General features: G+C 39.1%; 1 protein-coding gene across 6 annotated transcripts in view; it reads left to right on the top strand.

The window, feature by feature from the left end:
* Fur2 (furin-like protease 2) overlaps positions 1-9,079 on the top strand; it is a 1,061,088-nt gene extending 1,052,009 nt beyond the window's left edge. For all 6 annotated transcript variants that reach the window (XM_087340817.1, XM_087340819.1, XM_087340816.1 and 3 more), the window contains one exon: positions 623-9,079. In XM_087340817.1, coding sequence (XP_087196943.1) covers positions 623-787 — 165 coding nt within the window. In that variant the 3' untranslated portion in view covers positions 788-9,079. The remainder of the gene's footprint in view (positions 1-622) is intronic.
* The last annotated feature ends 12,202 nt before the right edge of the window (positions 9,080-21,281 follow it).

The following is a 21,281-nucleotide window of genomic DNA, read 5'->3' as shown; positions in this document are numbered from 1 at the left end:
AAGAATTACGATTTAGTATAAGAATCAGTACGAAATACATTGTAAAACGTTATAAATAATAATAAAATATATTTCTTTCACTTTTTAACTTGCTGGTTTCAAAATCGGCGTTATTCGGAATCGGCGCAAATCGAGGGCTACCTGTGCATTAATATATGTGATTTTCATTGCCCTGATGACAGAGGCAGTATGACCTCTGAAACGTTGGTAAACATCTACCATACTACACAGCGCAACAACCCAGAAGACAGAAATCTACATAAATGTAATTAAACCCACTCATGTTATTACAGGAGTACAGCCATAATGAATTCTTCTTGGGCACCAGCCATGTCAGATGATTTAATGGTGAGGGGCTGGGGCACTTATACACAGAGCATGGACAAGATCTGCTACAACTTCAGTACCTGAGGACAAAGACAAAGATGGTTCTGGAAATGTTGGTGGTTTCTCCATTAAGCCACCTGACATGGCTGGTAGCCCAAGAAGAATTCATTATACTTAGTCTCTGCAAAAGCTTCAGATCAAACAGGAGTACAGCCAACTCCCAAGACTTTATAGAAACAGTGGTTAGCTTCAAAGTTATTATAATCATATGTTGTCATGAAATTTCTCTGTTCAGTTCAAGTCTCAGCCATGGAGAAAGTCCTGGTGGAAAGGTGAAGGTTATGAGAAGCTATCTACTCGCCAGTGTAAAGTTGATGTTGATAAAGTGTCACTTACTCAGGAGGAAGGAGAATCCACGGAGGATGAAGATGATGAAATTCGATTGTTTACAAAGACATAGATTTAACACCAATTTGGCATGACACTGGTATAACTCTGGTAAACAATTGTTAACATTATGAATGAGCTAGGAGAGACATTTTTGATAAGAAATCTTTGTCTGTAGCAAATTGTTCTAATTTGTCAGCAGTATGGATGGGGATGTGTGTTTCATTATGTACCAGCTGGCTTCCCCACATTTAGTTTTGCTAATGCCAATGTCAGTCAGTGGATAAAATTGGTGATAATGTTCATGTATAGGAGAAAATTCCATTAGATTTTTCATATTATTTACTTTTCTCATATTGTGTCTATGTCATACCATTTTATAATGAAAATATGAAATGAAAATTGTGTATAAAAGGGAAAAGCAGAGGAACATTAATACAAACTGACACACCTGAGTTGTTTGTAATCAACATTTGGTGATGTTATAAATGGGTGACATACACACATAACAATGAAAAGGTAAGAGAATAAATTCCATGACTAAGGCACCATATGTATGAGAAGGGTCTTTCTTTTTAAGTGCCTGTAACTGTATTGAGTAAGTGAAGCAACCAGTGGGACAACACATTGGGTGCTGCAGGTTGTTATGGACCTCACTTCTTGATACTCTGGAGGAGGAGACAGTTACACTTGATTTACCTTCAAGACATTTAAAATAACATGAAGTGAAAGGAAATGGATGTCACCACTTAATCCAAATCTGAGTTTATTTTTCAACAAATTTTTAGTTTAAGACAGTTTTCTTTCTTTTAAATCACATAGACGGCTTTGAAGTAATTATTTTAATTTGGATATATTAATTATATTACATATTAAGTCTATTTGTTCAGCCGATGCATGGACAGAAATGCTGCAATAAGAAGTTTTAAGGTTATGTTCTCAGAACCATTTACAGTGATATGTTTTTTGCAATAGAATGTGAAGGAGGAGATGTTGTAGCAACAATTTTAATTGATAATTTTCTTGATATGTATATTTTGTGTAAGTGAATTTGGATGTTTGTGCAGAAGAGGTTAATATAGTCTGACACATGATCATTTGTGATATCTGATGGGTTGAGCATATATTGGTGAAGCTTTTATGAGTGATTGGTTTGTATTAGCACTCGTGTAGACAAACTTCTTTTTAAATTATTATTTTAAGAAGCAGCTGTGTGATAATGAAAATCTGGTTCTGCAGTATTTACTGAATCAGACTGGACATGCTTACTGCAGGATGAGGATTTTGTTATAGTGGAAACTGACATAGTGCTAATAGTTCCTGGCCCATTCTTTATTAATATCAGAGTGACTAAAGACGGCGCCGTTAGTGTACTTATTACCAGAACAATGTCATATTTTTCACCAGTCAGTACCAACAGTCATCATTGCTCTTTTTATGTTTTAAGGAGGAATCATACATGTCTAGAATGTATATTTTTCATGACATAGTATTACAATGAATTATTGTTGGAAGCCATCTGCAGACAATAGTCATGACTTTCCCACAGAAATTTCTGTTCTGTAAACCCTTCATTGATACTGTATGTTTATGTATATGCTTAAGACTTGTTATGTATGTATGTATGTAAACTCTAGATGTGAGAGGGGGGGAGCCTGTAAGGGTGATGTAGTCATGGTAAAAAACACAAGTACAAATGTTACAAGTAAAAGGAATGCAGGCTAATCAAGGAGAAGTTCCTTCTATGTGAAAATATTTTTAGATATCCGTCATCATGATAAGGAAAATTGTAAGCACTGATATACATATTCTAAACATTTATCTTATGTGAAGGCCTATTGAAGACTACAGGTGTTATCACCTACAGATCATAATGGACAAGTTACATCACTTGACACCTGAAAGGGACTTCTTGCTGAGTATTTATTTGTTTCTGTGCCCTGATACATTGTACAGGAACTGATTAATAATCAGGACTGCTGCAACAGAACCCTTCAGTGGTAGTATTTTAAAATACATTTCAATTTGTTCTGTAAATTTGTAGAAAAAGAGTTAAAGCCAGAATTATCATTTCATATTTCGGTAATATTTCCTTTCAGTTTTCACTAAATGTTGATTGTTGATCATCTTTACAATATGAAGTTTTTAAATAGAATAAATTGTGTGAAGACTCAGTCAAGTATGTAAGGCATCATTAATATCCTTTTGTTGCTGTAAGAGGTTAAAAATTGTTATGAATTGTATCAACTGTTAGCTTCATTATTCTAATGAGATTACTGGTACTGTAGTATGGTTTAGTAGGCCTATTATCATGGGGTTATCTTCTTTGGATATTGTACATTTTCTGATCAAGAAAGGTGCATGTTTTCTAGTATGGTTCTTTCTCTGCCTTCACGTAAAAGAGAGGATTGAAGAACTCAGTGTGCACACTAAGAATATTCCCTAGTCAGGAACCCTTTTCTTTTAAAGACTGAAACCAATCCAGCATCCAAAAAATGTTGCCTTTGATTATCCGAACAATGGGAAGTACTCTTACTTAATCTTACACGAAGTTACCATTTTATATGTCCATAAGAATGGATATGGTAAGGTGCCTATAGAATAGAACTCACACCATGTTTGATAAGAATTAATGTGGATGGTAATCAGTCCTTCTGAAAGTGAGTTTTTATTTTTCTCCATCATTGGGACCAATTTTTTGTTTATTGTAACATAATTTTTGCTTCAAAATCAAAGGGTTGGTAGTTGATGGAATGACTACAGATTGAAAACTAAGGATGTCAAAACTGTTAAATTCTATTTACAAATTATTTTTTGCAAGGCTTGATCCACAGTTCCTCAAATAGCAATGTATGAAGAAACAAATGAGTCTTCTGCTAAGCTGTAAGAACACCTCATTGCTCAAATAGAAACATGTTTTCATTTTCTGCTTCTGATTTGCAATAGAATGCCTAGAGGTGACAAATTGAGCCATTCAGTGATCCTGTCACAAATATTACAAACAAAAATTAAACAGCTATGACTTGTTTTTAATGATTATTTAAATAATATTGCTTCATACTACAGTTTGAAATACTTTATTCATTCATTATAATTGAAAATATTTGTAACTGGAATAAATGTATAAAAGATTCTCTGTGAATTTGTAGCATAAATATCTTGCAAAATAAAAAGAAAGATCATATATGAAAGTTCAGGTCTTCATTCTATCAGCTACCAAGTGATATGATAAAAAGAAAGAGGCTAATCTTTATAATATTAACTTCATTGTTCTGAGTAATACTAAAGCCATTTTGAGTATATTATCATTCAGTTAAAGTTAGAACCCATGATTTTATTATCCAGATACATGTTCTGTATAGCATTATAGTGAATACCATTCTTTTTTTGTATCTTGGCCAGAACCAGTTCTCCCAGACATAATATTTCTCAGTTCTGCACAGTAGATCTACATCATTAGGATAGAACCAATGAAATCATGACAGCCCATGTGTCCTGACTTTCCATGCATAATCATCTATTTTACTTTTTTATGGTGTATAATGTCTGCATTATTATTGAATCAGGTGTAAAATAATGGAACATAAGCTGCTTTGAACAGTTTTATTCATAAAAGTTGAGTTAATTCATTTCTTAATCTTGTACAAGGTGTGCCAGTTAATTTTCCGTAATGCCCACATATATGTTGCATCCAGTAACAATAACGAAACAGCAATGTGTTATGATGTGTCTGTGGTTGCATCTTGTGTGTTGGTGAAGCAAATAAGGCAGTAGTATTGCAGCAATGACAGAGTTACACAATCCTGTATTTACATCCCAGTGGAAAAATGAGTGATAAGTTATTGGACCAATGCATTAACATCAAGATTTTGCAAAGTTAGACAAAAGCATGAGTGAAACTCTGCAGATATGAACAAAGGCTTGTGGAGTTGATGCTTTGAAAAAATTGGAGTTGGATCTTGCATCATGTCAGTACCCCCGCATGTGACATGTTTGACATTTGGCCAAAACTCAATATTGAAAGTTGACCATCCACCATATCCATCAGATTTGACTTCATGCAAATTTTGGCTATTCCCAAACCGAAGACTGCTTTGAGGGGCCACAGATTTTCAGTCATTGCTGACATTTCTTGACATGTGAGAACAATCCTGAAGAGCAGTCCAGTAGAGGAGTTCTAGAAATGTTTTGAGCATTGCAAATTCCAACTCACTAAGTGTATTGGTGTGCAAGGAGACTGCTTTGAAGGTGACAGCAACCATCAGTGTGTAAATAATTAAATGCAGCTTTCATGGGGACATTTCAGGACTATTTGTCAAATGCCATATTTTGTGTTTGATCTTCCTGTTTTCACCACTAGTTGTGCTTCATATTGAAGAACTGTTTCTTGCAGATCACACTTTTGCCATTCTGTGTGTAAGTCACTTACATTTCCCATAGAGACAATAACATGTCAGTTTACTTTAATTGCTGTTACTGCAATTGTCAGTCTGTGATGAGACTATATGAGTGTATGGTCACATAAATACAATTTTGTAATTTATATAGAGGCTAATAGTGTTATGCTGTACATACAAGGACAAAGTAGTTATGACAGGAATTCTGAAAGAATGGAGCTCTTCTAACCAACCAGTTAACGTTCACTATAATAATGGCAGATGTTATTGGGAGATAACTGTGCATTGAAGATTGAGATGGTAATGTTCTCTAAAATGTCAAGAATATAGAGAACATATGCATTGTAACATCACTGATCATATATTGATCTTGTGTGTTGGAAGAAAGGATGAGTTCCTAATAGTAATTATAACTGTTGTACTCATCATCAGTTAATTACTAGTTTCGTGATGGATATACCAAGGATTTTCGTTCTGGTGGTACATAATGGCAGGCCTAGATCAATGGTCTTGAATGTTTTTTAGATTTTTTAATTTTTGAGGCGTGAATTTCTGTTTTTAATTATTTTAGATCTAAGAAAATATTTAAAGATTCAGTGTGTCTTATCTTCAGAAAAATCTATTCCAGACTATAAATATGGCTTTAAAAATTAATTTCTTACAGACACCACATCTTTCATGAATAGTGTACTTGTCACAGTAATGTGGCAGAACATTTTCAGTGTAGTAGTTAACAAATGACATTAACAAGAATTCAGAGCTACATAACTTTAGTTACACATGGTGAAAACTGAGACCCATTTGTTCATCTTCTTCAGAGTCAAGTGGGCTTTTGTAAATGAGTAATTTGGGTACATAAATGGGTAGTAAAGAACGTAATAGTGTAACAGCTCTAATTTGAATGTTGATTGCCATATGAAAATGAAATGAAAACATCAAAGTTCCTCAGCATTACATGATTAATGAATCTAATAATATGTAAACCATCAGAACTTAAACAGATACAAGAATAAGAATATGTCATTTAGCCTTACCAACTTTCCTTTATAATAGAGAAGCCTGAAATCATAAATATGGGTTGTTGAAATGAAACCAGACTGACATTGTTCTAGGTGAAGGTGTAGACCCATTATAAATAACCCCTATTGATGTTGAGGCAGGCATTCGATCAATGCACCAGCTGATTGATCCTTTCCAAAAGGAACTCCTTGGGCTGCTGTTGGAACCACTGTGCTGTTGCAGCCCTCATGTTACCATCTGACCCTGACACTTTCTTGAGTGGGCCAAACATATGGTTTAACACTGTCCAGCACATGGAGAAAAATGTGTTCTGGACAGTGGGGTTACATGGGGACAGGCGTTGATATGCAGTGAAATGAGAGTCCTCATAAGGATGCTGCAATGCTTTCTCTTGATGATCTTCTATTGAAGGTCTCAGAGGGTCCCACATTAGTGCTGAACATTGATGGTGGTGTCAGGGTCCTTGAACATGAGTGCTAAAGGCCATAGGTTTGGGTCAGAAGAAGATGTCAAAACTGCAGTGGTTGGGTGATTCTAGAAGCAGCCCAAGGAATTCCTTTTAAGGGGGATCTGTTGGTTTGTTTATCAATGAGATACTTGCCTGAACTCCTATAAGTACTGTTTTTAACAGCCTCTACTCCTTTGCCCACAACAGTTCCTGATTGAGTTTTATTTGAACAACCCTCATATAAATTCAAGATTACCATTTCTGAGATGTAAATTTAAAGCATACTGTAAAATATATGTATGGAAAGACTACAACAGAAACCAAGATATTTTGTATGAATAGAAGACTGAATCTGCAGTGAAAAAATTGAGTTGAAATGAATTTTCCACATTAATGAAGTGTGGATACAGATTTTCTAAATTAATTAAGAAATGCAAACCACTGCAAAATGAGATGAAGGATGGCCACTGAGGAGGCATTAGACAGAACTTGTCCTAATAAAATTAGATGATAGGGATACCTTATTATATAAACATTGGAGGGTCATCATTTCCTGTCATCAGTATGTCTTGTCAGATGCTGCTTCTTTTTACATTTATTCAACTTTATGATGGCTTCATTGAACCTACCATGAAACTCAAATATTCCATATATGTTAAAGCAGTAAAATAGAACTTAACTATTGTGTGTGTTATGTTCTCTCTAGTATTGAGGAAGTTACATGTGGTTTATGAGTCAATTGTCACCAATTTAAAATTTACTTAACTTTAACCAAAGTCTCAATAATCCTTGCACCAAGAGCAGGGTGTGATATTCCATATTTAGTTAAAGCAGCTTGACTTATAATCTATGGAAGGAACTAAAATGTCTATTTAGAATGAGGTGGTAACTTTTGAATGCATACCGAACTTTTTTCTGCATAAGTTAACATTTGAACATTTTTCAAATTCATGGAAAAACTTGTACTACTCTTAAGACTATTCACAGTCTATATTACAAACATCAGTCACAGAATAATTTACTTATTTCTTATTTCAATAAGTCCTTACTTAGTATGAAAGTTGGTATTCATCTCACTGCTTATTGATCAGTTCTTGCACAGGTATTGTCACATAAGAAGATAAAGTAGTTGCAATCTGGTTCATAGTCCTGATTATGTTTTTTCTGGGTTATGACACCTTGTAGTCTTATAGGTATATATCATCATTTTGGAGAAATATATAGTGAGGAGTGAGACTCAGGCTGTTTGGGAGGGGTGGTTAAAGGAATGGATATGTATGTGTGTATGTAGACCCTGGTGTGAGTGGGATATCTGTTTGTCCAATGTGTGCTGTCCCACAATTGCAAGAGATTCTGTTTACACCCATTGTTTTAGGTCTAGCTCATCCTTCATGACCTGAATTAAGCTGGAGACTGCTTGATGGGAAAATTACTGTCTTCATGTGCTTAGACAGAAGCCTGCTAATGCAATTGAGGGTGGTGTTGACAGAGGGTGAAACAGCCATCTTAGTCTGACCATCTCAGGTGTATGAATAGCATGGAGAATCTATATCCTTTTTTGTAAGATGATCTGAATAAATTATAATTCTTGGTGGAGACTGTTTAGGTCACAGATGGCTTTGGATCTCTTTACCAGGGTGGAAAATGAAACTGACTGCTTGTCAGATGGAAGTGAAATTTGAAATTCCTATATGTTATATTTTATGACCGAAGGATCCATCTGGTCTACTGTATACAGCACATCTGGGAATGGAAAATGAACATCTATTACCATCTCCATGGAGGATTGGTTGCCTATGGTGGTCAAGGAATTGTTTCAGTTTGTCCAGTTCATGGGGTCAGATCACTAATATGCTACCAATACATTGCAACCACAATAAAATGAGCTTGTATGTTCTTCTGTTTAATGGTATGATTTGTTAATCTCAGGTGACATGGTTGAACCCATGGCCACTCTGTGTGTTTGTTCATAGAACTGCCCATTAAAACAGAAAAGCAAGGATATCAGAATTTAGTAGTATAATATGTTGTCAGTGTCAAAATGTCGATTCAGGAGATTGAAAGTATTCCTAATAGTCACATTGGTGAAGAGCCAGATGACATCAAAGCTGATGAGGGTGTGCTTCAGACTGACCTGAAGAACACTGAGTTTGTGTATGAAGCCTTCAGAATTTGTATTATCTGAAGTTTCAGTATTTTTCACATAATGTGGGGAGATTTGCTGGTGTTATTCCAACAATCGTGGCAGATGTTTTAATAGTTGGTATCAATTTCACTCACTCCTAGATGTTGGTAATCACTTACAAGGAATTATGGCCTCTTAACCCAGAAGACCACAATCTTTATTTACAGCTGTGAAGGTCTCAAATCTCATATGTGTGCAGTCTAATTGACTCAGTTTGGGCAATTATATACACATTCTGTTCTACTCTTTTGTTCTAAGTCTCTGTCCTTTTCTTTTGTATGAAAATAAACATGGGGGTCTCATGGTACCAGTGAATTGGTTTATGAGTTTTATATATGTATGCATGTGTGTGTAAAGAATTATATTTGTATGGTATGACATATTGTTAACATATCTGCATAAAGGTTGGGGTAATATTTATTGTATAGTAAATGTTGAGGTAAAAAGTGTATTGTTTTGAAAGTCTGCAGGAGGGGGTCATCTGAGTATGTGCAGTAAAAGTAAACCTTAGTAAATTCAGACTCTTAAACATCCTGTGCATACCTAGAACACAGGTGGGGCCAATGTATGAAGGACATACTTATGTAATCAATTGTGGTTGTTCAAAAATTTACATACATTTAGTGACCTTTATAATAGACTATTCCCCATCCTGCTGCAAATTAATTTTACAGTGGCTTTCCTCTACTGTTACATATTTCATACCTTCAACCCTTAGCTGTGCGTCAGGATAGTGGCCTGTTTCTGGAGAATATAAGCATTGTTATTAATAAATGTAGTGTAGTAAAATCCATTCAGAATCCCATACTTTGTCTACCACCAACATTGGCATTAAGGCATCTCTGGTTGTAGATTGACAATTTTTTATTCTTGGGTGTATTTCTATTTATTAATGTATTAAAGTGCCATATGATGCACAGACTATTGTTGTTAGGATTTTAAAAGTAAAAGAAAAGGAAAATTGCAGAGTATGTGTCTGTGTTTATCTCCTTTGTGATAATACTATCTTACACAGTAAGCATACTCATTCTTACTATAGTTTTTTTGGGGCAAAATATATACCAATTTTTGCTTAAAAAATTTGTCACACTCATATGCAGCTCTCCATATACTTTTGCTCATTCCGTAACAACTTCATTTGTGTGTGTTCCATTTTGTATACATACTTTGTCATATCCAAATAACTTACGCATCCTTGCACCCTTCAGCCATTTCAAACTTTCATGTAACTCATACTCCCATTTCTTTCTTATGATAAGAATATCTCCAAAACAGAGTCCCATAAAAATATTGTTCTTTGAATGTGCACATTCTCTTTTCAGCAATACTTAACCTTTGAAGCTCACTTGTCTGAATAGTATTTAAAAGTACAAGGAAAGCATAACATTTATCCATTACAAACATCAACTGTTTGATGCTGTTTAGGGAAATAATATTCTTTATTGTGAGAAGCATACAAAGCCCACAAATGCAAACTGTAGATAAAGTGCAGAGTTATTGGCTCAATTCTGAAGAGTTCTGACGATGGTGGATTACACTTAAAATTATTCACAATCTTGACATTTTTCACCAGGCCTGTTGAGGCTGTCCCTGAGAAGACGGCCAAGTCGGCGTAACATGTGGTCTAACTACTCAGCTACCCCGATTGAAGTATTCCTTGCTTTTCCCCAGTTGTAAGGCAAATACCAGGGTGGAATACAAAAGGAGCACGGCTCGCCTTTCCCAATCATGAGGGCCAACGGCCAAAGTGATTTCTCTTTGCGATCAGCCAAAGTGATCCCAACACATGGAGGTTAAAAACCCTGAGATCCATCCAACCAGAATCCTTTTCAGAAAGGACAAGTTCCCTGATGGAAAAATCTCCCACCAGTAGTATAGTATAGTCCATAGTATGAAATGTCAGGGCGTTCTGCAATAAAAGGACACTTGGAATGTAGCATATGCAGCTTCGGACGTGGCTACAGGTAGTAGACCTCCAGGTCGGACATGCTAAATCGATCGTAGGACGAATGAGCTCGTTGAGCAGCACAATATTTCTGATGGACAGGTAGCTTCTGCTGTCAAAGATGTCTAAGCACATTTGTACTCTTCAAGACGTTGATAGCAATCCTCCAGTCCCATAGCCAGCTTTATATTCTGCCGAGATGGGCGTTCAGATACCGAACATCAGAGGGGAGACGAGTTTATCATGGTTCACACCAGTCCGAATGCTACGACATATATGTGGTTGAATGGAAGGACGTTTCGAACGTTCGGCAGTCAAGTTATGAGGATATTGTTTTCACAAGGTAAGAATGAAGTTTAGAATGGATAACTACTAACGGTGGTCTTTGAACATACGGCGCTGTCGTCGTCACTAACCTAACAGCCTAATCCAAGAGACGAAAGAGGAATTGTTTAAGTTGTTTCTCGAGTTCAGAAATTGTTTTTCAAAGAAGCCTGGTAGATGCAATATGTTTGTGTATAAGTTTGAGGTCTGTAGTACATAACCGTTAATTGGGTGCTCAAGGGTAATACTAGTGAGACCTGCAGTGAGAAGTCAAATTCAAGGCATGCTGAAAGACGAGATAATAGAGCCGTCACTGTCTAGCTAGCTGAGCCCCGTGACAATTGTAATGAAAGAGGGCAACTTCCCAAGAATTTGTCTGGACCCAAGGCGTGTGAACTCGCATACGCTACCTGATCGCACTAGAGTACCGCATGTTCAAGAGTTGCTGCAGCAATTCACGCTTAAAATTTATGACAAGTATTGGTCTATCATCAGCATTTTTACAAATACCACTGGAAGAAAAATCTAGAAAGTATACTGCCTTCCTTTTTGATTCACAGTTTACCAAAACTCCTTACGGGTTCAGAAATTATTTGTTGGCTTTCGTGAGCTTTTCAAAGGGCTCTAGATTTAGACACCTGTAGATTCGCTGCCGCTTATGTTGATAACATAATCGAACTTTACCTCAGGCACATCCAAACTGTGATGAACAAATTAACAAATTGACTTCACCTGTTGTGGCTATTCTCACTGCACTGTTGCGAGAAATACAATAGAACGGTGACAATGAATGGATAACCTCGGTCTGCAGAATTCACGTGGCTCGGAGGTAAATGGGTGCCGCTGCCAGGGGGCAAAGTAAGGATGAGCCACTAGTAGCGGGAATCAAAGAATGGACAGGCGAAGCAAAGGACAAGTTCGTGAATGAATTTTTCACCCAAATAGAGACAGACTATAACAAAGGTCAGTGAATGAACTAATAATGATAAGGCGTTGATTTATGAAGCCTAATTTCAAGGGCTGGCCTTGCAGTTCCTGAATGGACGGGAGAAACTAGTAGCTGACGCATGTACGCATGACACCCCTAAACAGACTTTCATGGAGAGGTTTATTGATAATCTACGCGACCAATATTATAACACCAGGTTCCAGAATGCAGTCCAAGGGCTAGTTTAGAGTGCAGAGGAGTTTAGTAATAGGTGCAGGAAGCTGTGTCAGAGGACGATAGGAAGAGCCCGAGATAAGGAAAGCGAGGTAATGTTTAGAGAACAACAGAAGGGCCCTTATTGCCGAGAAGTGATGGAGGCGATAAGGGCTGGAAAAGAGGGAAGTTTCACGATCACAAAGGACGGATTGCTTGCTGTATGAAGGCATACACTCGAGGCGGCTCGATTAGTTGTGCCCGACACATTAATATTACATATTATTGAACTGCATCACGATAAGGTGTTCGCAGGCTACTAGGGAATAAAACGCACCCGGGATTTGTTTACATTGAATTATTTTTGGCCCACCCTGAATTGTGATGTGGAGCAATATGTTAGTCACTGAGAGTTTTGCGCTAAGTTCAAAACCGGGCGAAATCCAACTGCTCCGTTGAGTGAATTGCCTAAAAGTTTTGCTCTATTATAAATGACGTCCATTGACATTTGTGGGCCTTATCCGGAGACTAAAAAGCGGAATAAGTGTTTACTGACCTTTATTGGTGACAGATCTTTTCCAGGCTACGTTGTCCTCAGGTGCTGTCATCAGACCGAGGGTCCAATTTCATGTATGAGCTTTTCCAGGAAAAGTGTAAGCTGCAGAACTTAAAAAGAATTAATTCAAATTCCTTTAATCCGCAAATGCAAGGCAAGGTAGATTGATTTCATTCGGGGTTAATCAGACTATAGGTCATTATGTTAATAAATACGGGAGTGATTGGGATGGGTTTGTCAATTATGCTTGATGGCTCATTGAGCTTATCCTCATTCGACTACGAGGTTTAGCCCGTTCTACTTGTTACGCGGGACGCAGATGCATTTGCCTGCGGAGGACGACTTGACCATTTCAAATTTTGTGGTAATGAATCCAGATCTGATTGAGGACCCAATTACAGGGAACATTGACACCCTGGCTGATCGGTTGAAGGAAGCATATCAAGTGGTGAAGGAAAATAACGAGGTCGCACGGGAGAAGAAGAAGGATCAACACGATGAAGCCGGCGAAGTGGTATGTCTCTGAGAGATGGCTAAGAGTAAACAAACTTGTCCGAATTTCCGAATAAGGTGGAAAGGTCCCTATAAAGTGATTCGAAGACTATCTGATTTAAAATATGTTGTGGGACTACCTCGAGGTAAATATATCAGTGAATGTGAAAAAATGAAAAGTTGTTATCAAAATCCAAGACGAAAGCTGAAGAACAGCCACGGCGATCTACTCCCGCGGTGTGTAACCGATCTCCCTTTTAATTTATTCTGGTTATTGGTTGGGCGCCAGTGGATCTCTTGTGTCCACGAGAGATGGTTGCTAAGGGTAGCTCCAGCCGATAGAACACGCCGTCTGTACACTCAGGTTAGTGTAATGGCCGGACTCACAATGACGCAGCGGACGCTTGGACTTATGACACAATTATAGGTTTTCAACAAGCCCGGATTTATTGTTATAAATTGAAATTAAATTGTACACAAGTGTTCACACTGTCTATATAACTTACTAAATCACACAAGTACACTTCTTCACCTCGCCTCTGCCGATGTATGCAGTTCCAATATATTTTATCAAATTTGTTATAAATTTTGGTAGTTATCGAACGGTACAATTTCCAATATAAAGGCCGAATTGTGGCTGAGCAGTTTGCCACCAACTTACTTGATGTCCAAAAAGGGAAGATCCAAGAAGCATCTGCACACACGACTAAAAACCCTCGGCTCTCCAAAACCTGGGGTACCTGCAGCACATCTTGCTTTTTGATTGGATCCCCTAATTTTGGGACCCACGCCTAAATTTTGTAACAAAGGGGTCTCAAAAGCCATCGGTCAACCCGATTATTACAGGTAGTGCCATTAGACATTGCCCTACCTTAAGATTTAACAATAGGGCTTAGCTCTTAAGCGAAATGCTATACAAAAGAGGCCTTCCGTTAATGTAGCTTCTTTTGTCTTCACCAACAGACGTGCTACGGGGGCATGTTTTAAATAACATGTCGCCAATAGATCAACTAACTTATGAATAAGATACATTAAACTAATATAAAGTAAATAAAATCTTATCGGCTGAGGGTTCGGACGACTACAGGTGTGACACCGGTAGCGACCACGAAGATATGGGCGTGCGGGGTTCCGACAAGAAGGAAGAGCAGGAAGTTTTAGGTCGAAGGGAGGGGATAGATAGGTGACCAGGTCGAGGAGGAGAATAGCGCAAGTCAAGGACAGGACACCACATGGGAACCAAGCCGATACTATCGAACTCAGATACCAGGTGGTTACGGAATAGGGATGGCTAGGAAGCTGAGCTAAACCCGTGATACTTCTTGAAAATAGGGGTCCCCATTCGCGATCAGAGTTGAAAGGCTGTCCTCAAGCGGAAGCCAAGGAAGGAGCGACCATAAGGGGTCCGACCTTGAAGGAACGGAGGCAAACTCCCCCTTCCATACTAGTCCGATATCACCTAAGAAGTCGAAGATCCGAGTGAGGAAAATGCCAACACTCCACGATACAGTTTACGGCCACTCCAGGGTAGGAGGTACGAAAGCCGTAACATATTATTACCTAGTATTTTATGATGATTTTCAGGTGTAACCGCGGGTACAGGTGACATCCCCGAACTGAACGAGGGCCTTGTGTTCCTGCGGGAACGCGAATTGTCAGTGACTGGATATCATTGGAACTTGGTGGTAAACTTTGATGTTTTTATGATATCAAAATACAATACGAGTCGTCGACCAGGTATTTATACAGTTAGAATGGAACAAGAACATTCGCGATAAACAAAGAAATCTGATGAATTGGGAAGAGATTAACCAAATCCGTGACGCGGTGAATAAAGTAAATTGGGAACTGAACACATTTGAAAAATTATTACCGACACCCAAGGATGTTGAACTGACGCTCAGGCAAAAGACGAGACTAATCAATTTTGGAGGTGAGATCCACAAATTCTTATTTGGAGTCGCTACGACAGAACAGATGCAGAATTGTTGACACGATAGAGGGGATAATGAATCGAGATTGAGAGATTATCGATGCTAAGCATAAGTAGTTAACATATTTGAAAATGGTAGACGATGTTGAATCACAAAACATGATAGGACTGGGCACCTTGGCACGAGTTCTGAAGAATGTTGTCAATGATGTTTTCATTTTAAATGGGACCTAAGAGGCATCTTTGCAGGAACTGAAGTTTAGAATGGCTCTACAACTAACATATCACGAGCAATGCGGGAGTAAGAATTTACCGTGAAGCAGCTATAAAAAAAGTTTCTGCAATTACAAGAGGGATTGGAGACTAGCGCGATGTTTCATTGATTGTTGGATCTAGTATGGAAAACGTGTGTCTTTATTATGATGTAGCCACGGTGCAGGCCTATGCTGAGAGTGCTATTCGCCTCGTGGTACGTATCCCATTGACAGGAGCAGACCGCGTTATGACCTTGTTTAGAAGCATGCCCTTACCAACATACTCTAAGGTACTACAAAGATATGTGCAAATCGAACCTGATACCCTTTATATAGCGGTCACAGAGAACAGGCAATATTACTCACTCCTGACGGCGGCAGATGTGCAAGCATGTAACTTGGTTTATTTACCATATTGAAGCCACATTTCATTTTATTCATAAAAATCGGCCTTCCTGTAAATCGGCCATATACGTATTTTGGACAACTTAAGCACATGCATAAATTCTGTCGAAAATCCATTCTGTATTCTGACTTTACTCCAGTATGGGGTTATGTGAAGGGATATTGCCATTTCTGGTTGTATAGTCTGTCCTCGCCTGCGGAAGTAACTCGAACTTGTAAGGTGAATGGGACTACAGCGAGCTCAAATACGGAATTACGAGGTCGCTCATTAAATAATGCCCCACATTTTTTTCAACAAGATGGCTGAAATTTAGTGACAATATAAATCAATGTTTCCTTTACACATACTATTTTTCCACATAGTCCCCATCAACTTGTACGGTTTTACGCCAGCGTGGAACAAGTGCATGCATGCCTTGCCGGTACCAGCTCTTGTCCTGTGCACGTAGCCATGTCCTCACTGATTGAATGACGCTCTCGTCTTCTTCAAACCTTGTTCCGCGGATAGCATCTTTGAGTGGCCCAAAGAGATGGAAGTCGGAGGGTGAATGGGGCAGCACCGTCCAACCCAATTTGGTGATATATTCCCGGGTAGTCAGACTTGTGTGAGGGCGTGCATTGTCGTGCAGGCGCAAAATTTCTCCTGGATGCTTGTGAGGCCGAAATCGTCGGAAACGTTTCTTGAGGGTTTTCATGGTCCTGATGTACGCGTCTGAATTGATGGTCGCACCTCTTGGCATCACATCCACAAGAATGACCCCATCACTGTCCCAAAAGACAGTCATCATGGCTTTTCCGGCGGAGGGAGTTGTCTTGAATTTCTTCTTTCTCTGTGATTGAGGATGATGCCACTCCATCGACTGCCTTTTTGTCTCTGGCTCAAAGTGGTGTATCCAGGTTTCGTCACCTGTAATGATCCGGGACAAAAAGACCTCTCCCTCAGCTTCAAAACGCTCCAACAATTCAGAATAATACCGCCTCATCTGCCGGAGCTGATCTCTCCCCGTGAGCATGACCAAATCTCGTGCGATGGCGAGCAGACAAAGAGGACTCTTGCTACCCTGGAGGCCATCGCACGAAGCAGTTGGCCTGCCAATCATCAACCGTATGTAGAACTGTGAGATCTGCCGGGGGCCATGATAAATGATGGAATTAGGACCAATGGAGCCATTTGGATATATTGATCCTTAGTATTTTCCTATTACTGAAAATCCTTATCTTAAGATGTTGGCAACGACATTTAAGAACACTGATTCGAAATAATTTTTCATGATGTTCTGACCAACGACAACGCCTCGATTGCAGACCATAGGTTCCACGACACCGGACTGTCCATGCTGAATTGAACATACGATGGTGAAGTGGAAGGCACTTCGTAGAAACACCGCTAGTCCCCTTCAAGCGCAACCAGCAACCGTAATCGGATCAGCATCAGCTGATTAACCCCAAGCAGCGTGGAGTTCGCGCAGCCAGGGAAGTTCCAATTGCGAAAGTGATAAGAGGACAATTCTTCGCGCTTCCAATACTGAAGGACTACTCGAAAAATGAAGCTACATTCAGAACATTTTTGCTAATTAAATATTTTATTCATTCATTGGACAGCAGCAAAGGCTAATCACATTACATTCATCATGGTTGTATACAGTGGATCGGTTAAAATGATTGATAAGTATAGACAAAAATGAGTAAAGAAGGTGGGCGAAGGAATGATCATAAAAACGGTTATGCAATCATTACAATTAAAGTTAATGGATGTTCACTTACTTTAACAATCCATATGAACGAGGAATTCACTGTATAAGAGTGTCCCATTTGTATGTTGTGACTTCATATCTTGCGTTTTTATTAGTTTTATTTGTAAATCATCTTGTAACTGTGGTATTTGATAAGGCAGAACCAGACCACATAATCTTGGCCAACTTCCGGTAAGGCGACAGGCACTTCCGCCCCAGAGAAACGGCATTGAGACTAAACGCGAATCTTGATTCGAGAACCTTGGCAGGGAAATAGTATACAGAATAGTGTAAAACAAAGGCACTGCTAACTTGTGAGATTCATGTTTACATTTAAGTAGAGGACAGAATGTTGTGCAAGCGTCCCTTGCCCCATGCTTAACTTTGCTTCATAGAACTTTAATGGTTTAGTATTTTACGCAATGTACAGGATGACTGACCGGAAATCAGGAGAAGTCGGACTAACCCTGCCACTCTTCCTACCGCATAAGTTAGCGTCTAAGATCTGTGTTTTTCCGTGAAATAAGGCAAACACGTGCCTTCCATATTTGGGTCAGGGGGGTAGGACGAACCATATCGACCATTGAGAGTCGCCTGTTCTTGGGCGGTTCCCGAGTTCCACGTCATAATTGCGTGTACTCGTACTCGCAATGTTGCTGCTGCTCAGTCTAGTGTGCAGTTTGGGTGAGTACATATTGGTTGTGCTACTGTGACTGTAGAGGAAGTACTTGGTCTGGTTCGAGATACGTAAAACATGGAGTACTCGGATTGTTAACGAAGGTCATTTCAAGAAATAAAGAAATTGTATCTCTAAAATTATTGGAGACTAATATAGCCTTAATAATCAGAGTTTTATTTAATAACTACTTTTTAATGCTCCCTAACCAGAGTCTTCACCCGGTGACCCTGTGGAGAGAGTTGACCCATAACATAACAGTATAATACAAAAGGAGGTAACTTATCTTAGTGTTGGATTGAAGTGATGACTCATGTAAATGGATTATAATAGTAATTGTAAGGTATATTATATGTTAATATTAGGAAGATTGTGTGACAGCTGTCTTGATGACTTGCAAATGTAATGGTGATATTATGAGTCCTACTAATGTTGGTAGCGTGGCTGGGAATGGAGCAGGGCAAGTTCCCAAGGATGCCGGCGTCGGCTTAAACATACTAGGCTGATATGATATTTCTTCCAGTGAAGCTACAGCTTGTTCACTAACACTATACACTATTTATTTCTAACTCTACCTACTACGGAAATTTTATATTTTTGTTAAACATTACATTCCTAACTCAGGCTAGTTCACTTTATCTCTACAACACTGTGGTTACGTAAATTTTGAATATTTAATAATCTACCCGTACCTTACTCGGAGTCATCGCCTCAGGGCTTACCTGTTATCAGTAGCCCGATCAGCTTAACCTTGCCCAAGGCTTCGATGACCCTTGTATCTTCCAAGTTCCGGCCGTTCTGACCGCGATCTCTCTTCAATTTCGTTCGCATTTTCCCATACTTCTGCTGCCTGTCTAATGGCTACGTCTGCATTTCCGTTTAACGTTTCTTTCTCATCCCCTGAGAGAAAGGTGAACTAGCCTTGCTGCTTAACTCTATGCCAGGAAATGACATCAACACATTCCTACATTCAAATGTCCATTTTACTTAATTCTATGTAACTTCAAATCTCTACATTCCTAATTTACCTTATGTTAACTAAAATTAATTCACTATACAAATTTTAATGGAAATGGGTTGAGCGATTTAGTTTTTTCATGTGTATTACTTCGGAGTATATGTAAAGGAAGGTTATTTAGTGTGTCTGCTGTGCCGAGTTATTCAAAGAGATCTCACCTAGGAAATAAGCAGGCGAGTTAGCAAATCAGACGAGTTGTGCTTCTTATTGCTTGGATCAAGGTGAAACTAAACAGTTTTTGTGGCTATTCATAATTGTCCTATGTGTATTTGTATTGTGTACTCAAGGCTCTCACTAGTAGATAACCCGATGTTCTGTCGGTGGTCCTCCATTCACCCCATGGGGAGGATGTGACAGCTAATTCTGAGTTCAATTCAGGAGAGGCTACCCGAGATGAGCATAGAGTGGACTCTTGGACATTATTTAAGTTTACACGCAGGAAAGGGGTTTCAATGCATATTCGAATCGTAGGTTAACATGATGTTGAGCGGGGTTTTGTGTCTGGCTAACGAAATACTGGCGCCACATACATTAATTAATTAATTCAATGACTTTTCGCTGGACTGTGGGTGATCCGTAGTCCTTCAAGCGTGCCATGTGACATACCATGGTCAGTCAATGGTATTGCATTGTTTAAGTTTAAAGTTTTGAGAAAGGGGCTCGCGCGGCATCTGGCTTTGCAGGCGCGGCTTCCCCGAACATCAGCTGCTCTTCGTCTTTTGAGAATCGCCGACCAAACTGCCATTAAATTAAAATGGAATGGTGACTATTTCTGACTAACTTCAACGGTGAACACAGCCACAGCTTGGTACCACCATTCCGCTCGTTTCCCTTTTCCCTTGTATAATCCTTGAGGGTAAAAACACTCGTTGCACCTGAGCTACGACACCCATGTTCTTGTCGACGACAGCTCCTAACCCCATCGACTGACTGCTGGTCAATTCAGTCGTGACAGCTGATCGGTTGCAACTTCTACCAGACAACACGGCGCAATGACTCAGAAAACAGCCATCTTATATCGTAACGTAACAGTAGATATTCTAACCTAACCTAACCTAACCTAAACCGACTTATGCAAAAGTAGAAAATTGATTGAAAATCATTGATAATAATTAAGTGTGTATGAAAGGGAACGAAATATCGATTGGGAGTGAATAGGATTGAATGAGACTATGCTGCTAAAAAGCTTGAAACGGAGTGAATTAGTTCAAGCGTGATTCTGACTGCATGCGATATAATGATATCAAAAATTGATTCAAGGTGACTGAGAATGAGTGAAAAGTTTCGAATGGGATTGAAAGTTTTCGAATCGGATTGAAGTGATTGAATGGGTTTGGACAGATTCACATGGCGTGCATTAGTTCCCACTCGCTTGCCTGCGGGTAACCTCAGTCAACCTTTTCGGCACAATTGCCTCCCAAGCTGCAGAACTAAGCGGTACCTAGCATCAACTAACTTTTGTTGGAACCTCGGGCAGTGCTTTGATGTGGTGGGCGAAGAATGGAATACCCAAATAATCGAAAATATTCCGGCTACTAACGAACCAAGGCGCGTTATTCGCAATGCGAAGACACGTGGATAGTAGCACATGAAGCTTCCGGACATGGATGCAGGCAGCGGACCTCTAGATTCGATATGCGGAGTCCATCGTAGGACGTATGAGCTGCTTGTAGAGCTGCACACTTTCTGACGCACAAGCCGCATCTCCTGTTAAGGAGTGGCCAAGGACACCCAATTGTGAGTTGTCATTTTTCGCACCTGGAAGAAATGCGCCGACCAATTAAGCCCTAGATACCGTGCTGTTTTGTCATCTCGTTGGGATGTGCTGCTCTTTGTATCTTAAGCAGTTACTGAGACTTTTTTGAAACTCCGACATGATCGAACTGTACAGTGCGGGCCTTTCCTCCTATTCAGTCACACCAATACGAAATATTTCCTTCAGGCTCGTAACGTTCTTCTACATGCCGTAAATATACGACATGGGGCCTCCGACTTTACTTCCTGTCCGTAGGAAGCAGTGCTACGGATTTTCATCACCCT

This window comes from Zootermopsis nevadensis, unplaced genomic scaffold, assembly GCF_977971745.1.
Source record: "Zootermopsis nevadensis isolate Lab colony 2312 unplaced genomic scaffold, Znev_1.0 Znev_ptg000061l, whole genome shotgun sequence".
NCBI classification, from domain to species: Eukaryota; Metazoa; Arthropoda; class Insecta; order Blattodea; family Termopsidae; genus Zootermopsis; species Zootermopsis nevadensis.
The sequence above is the reverse complement of the archived record's forward strand: the minus strand, read 5'-3'. Positions and strand labels throughout refer to the sequence as shown.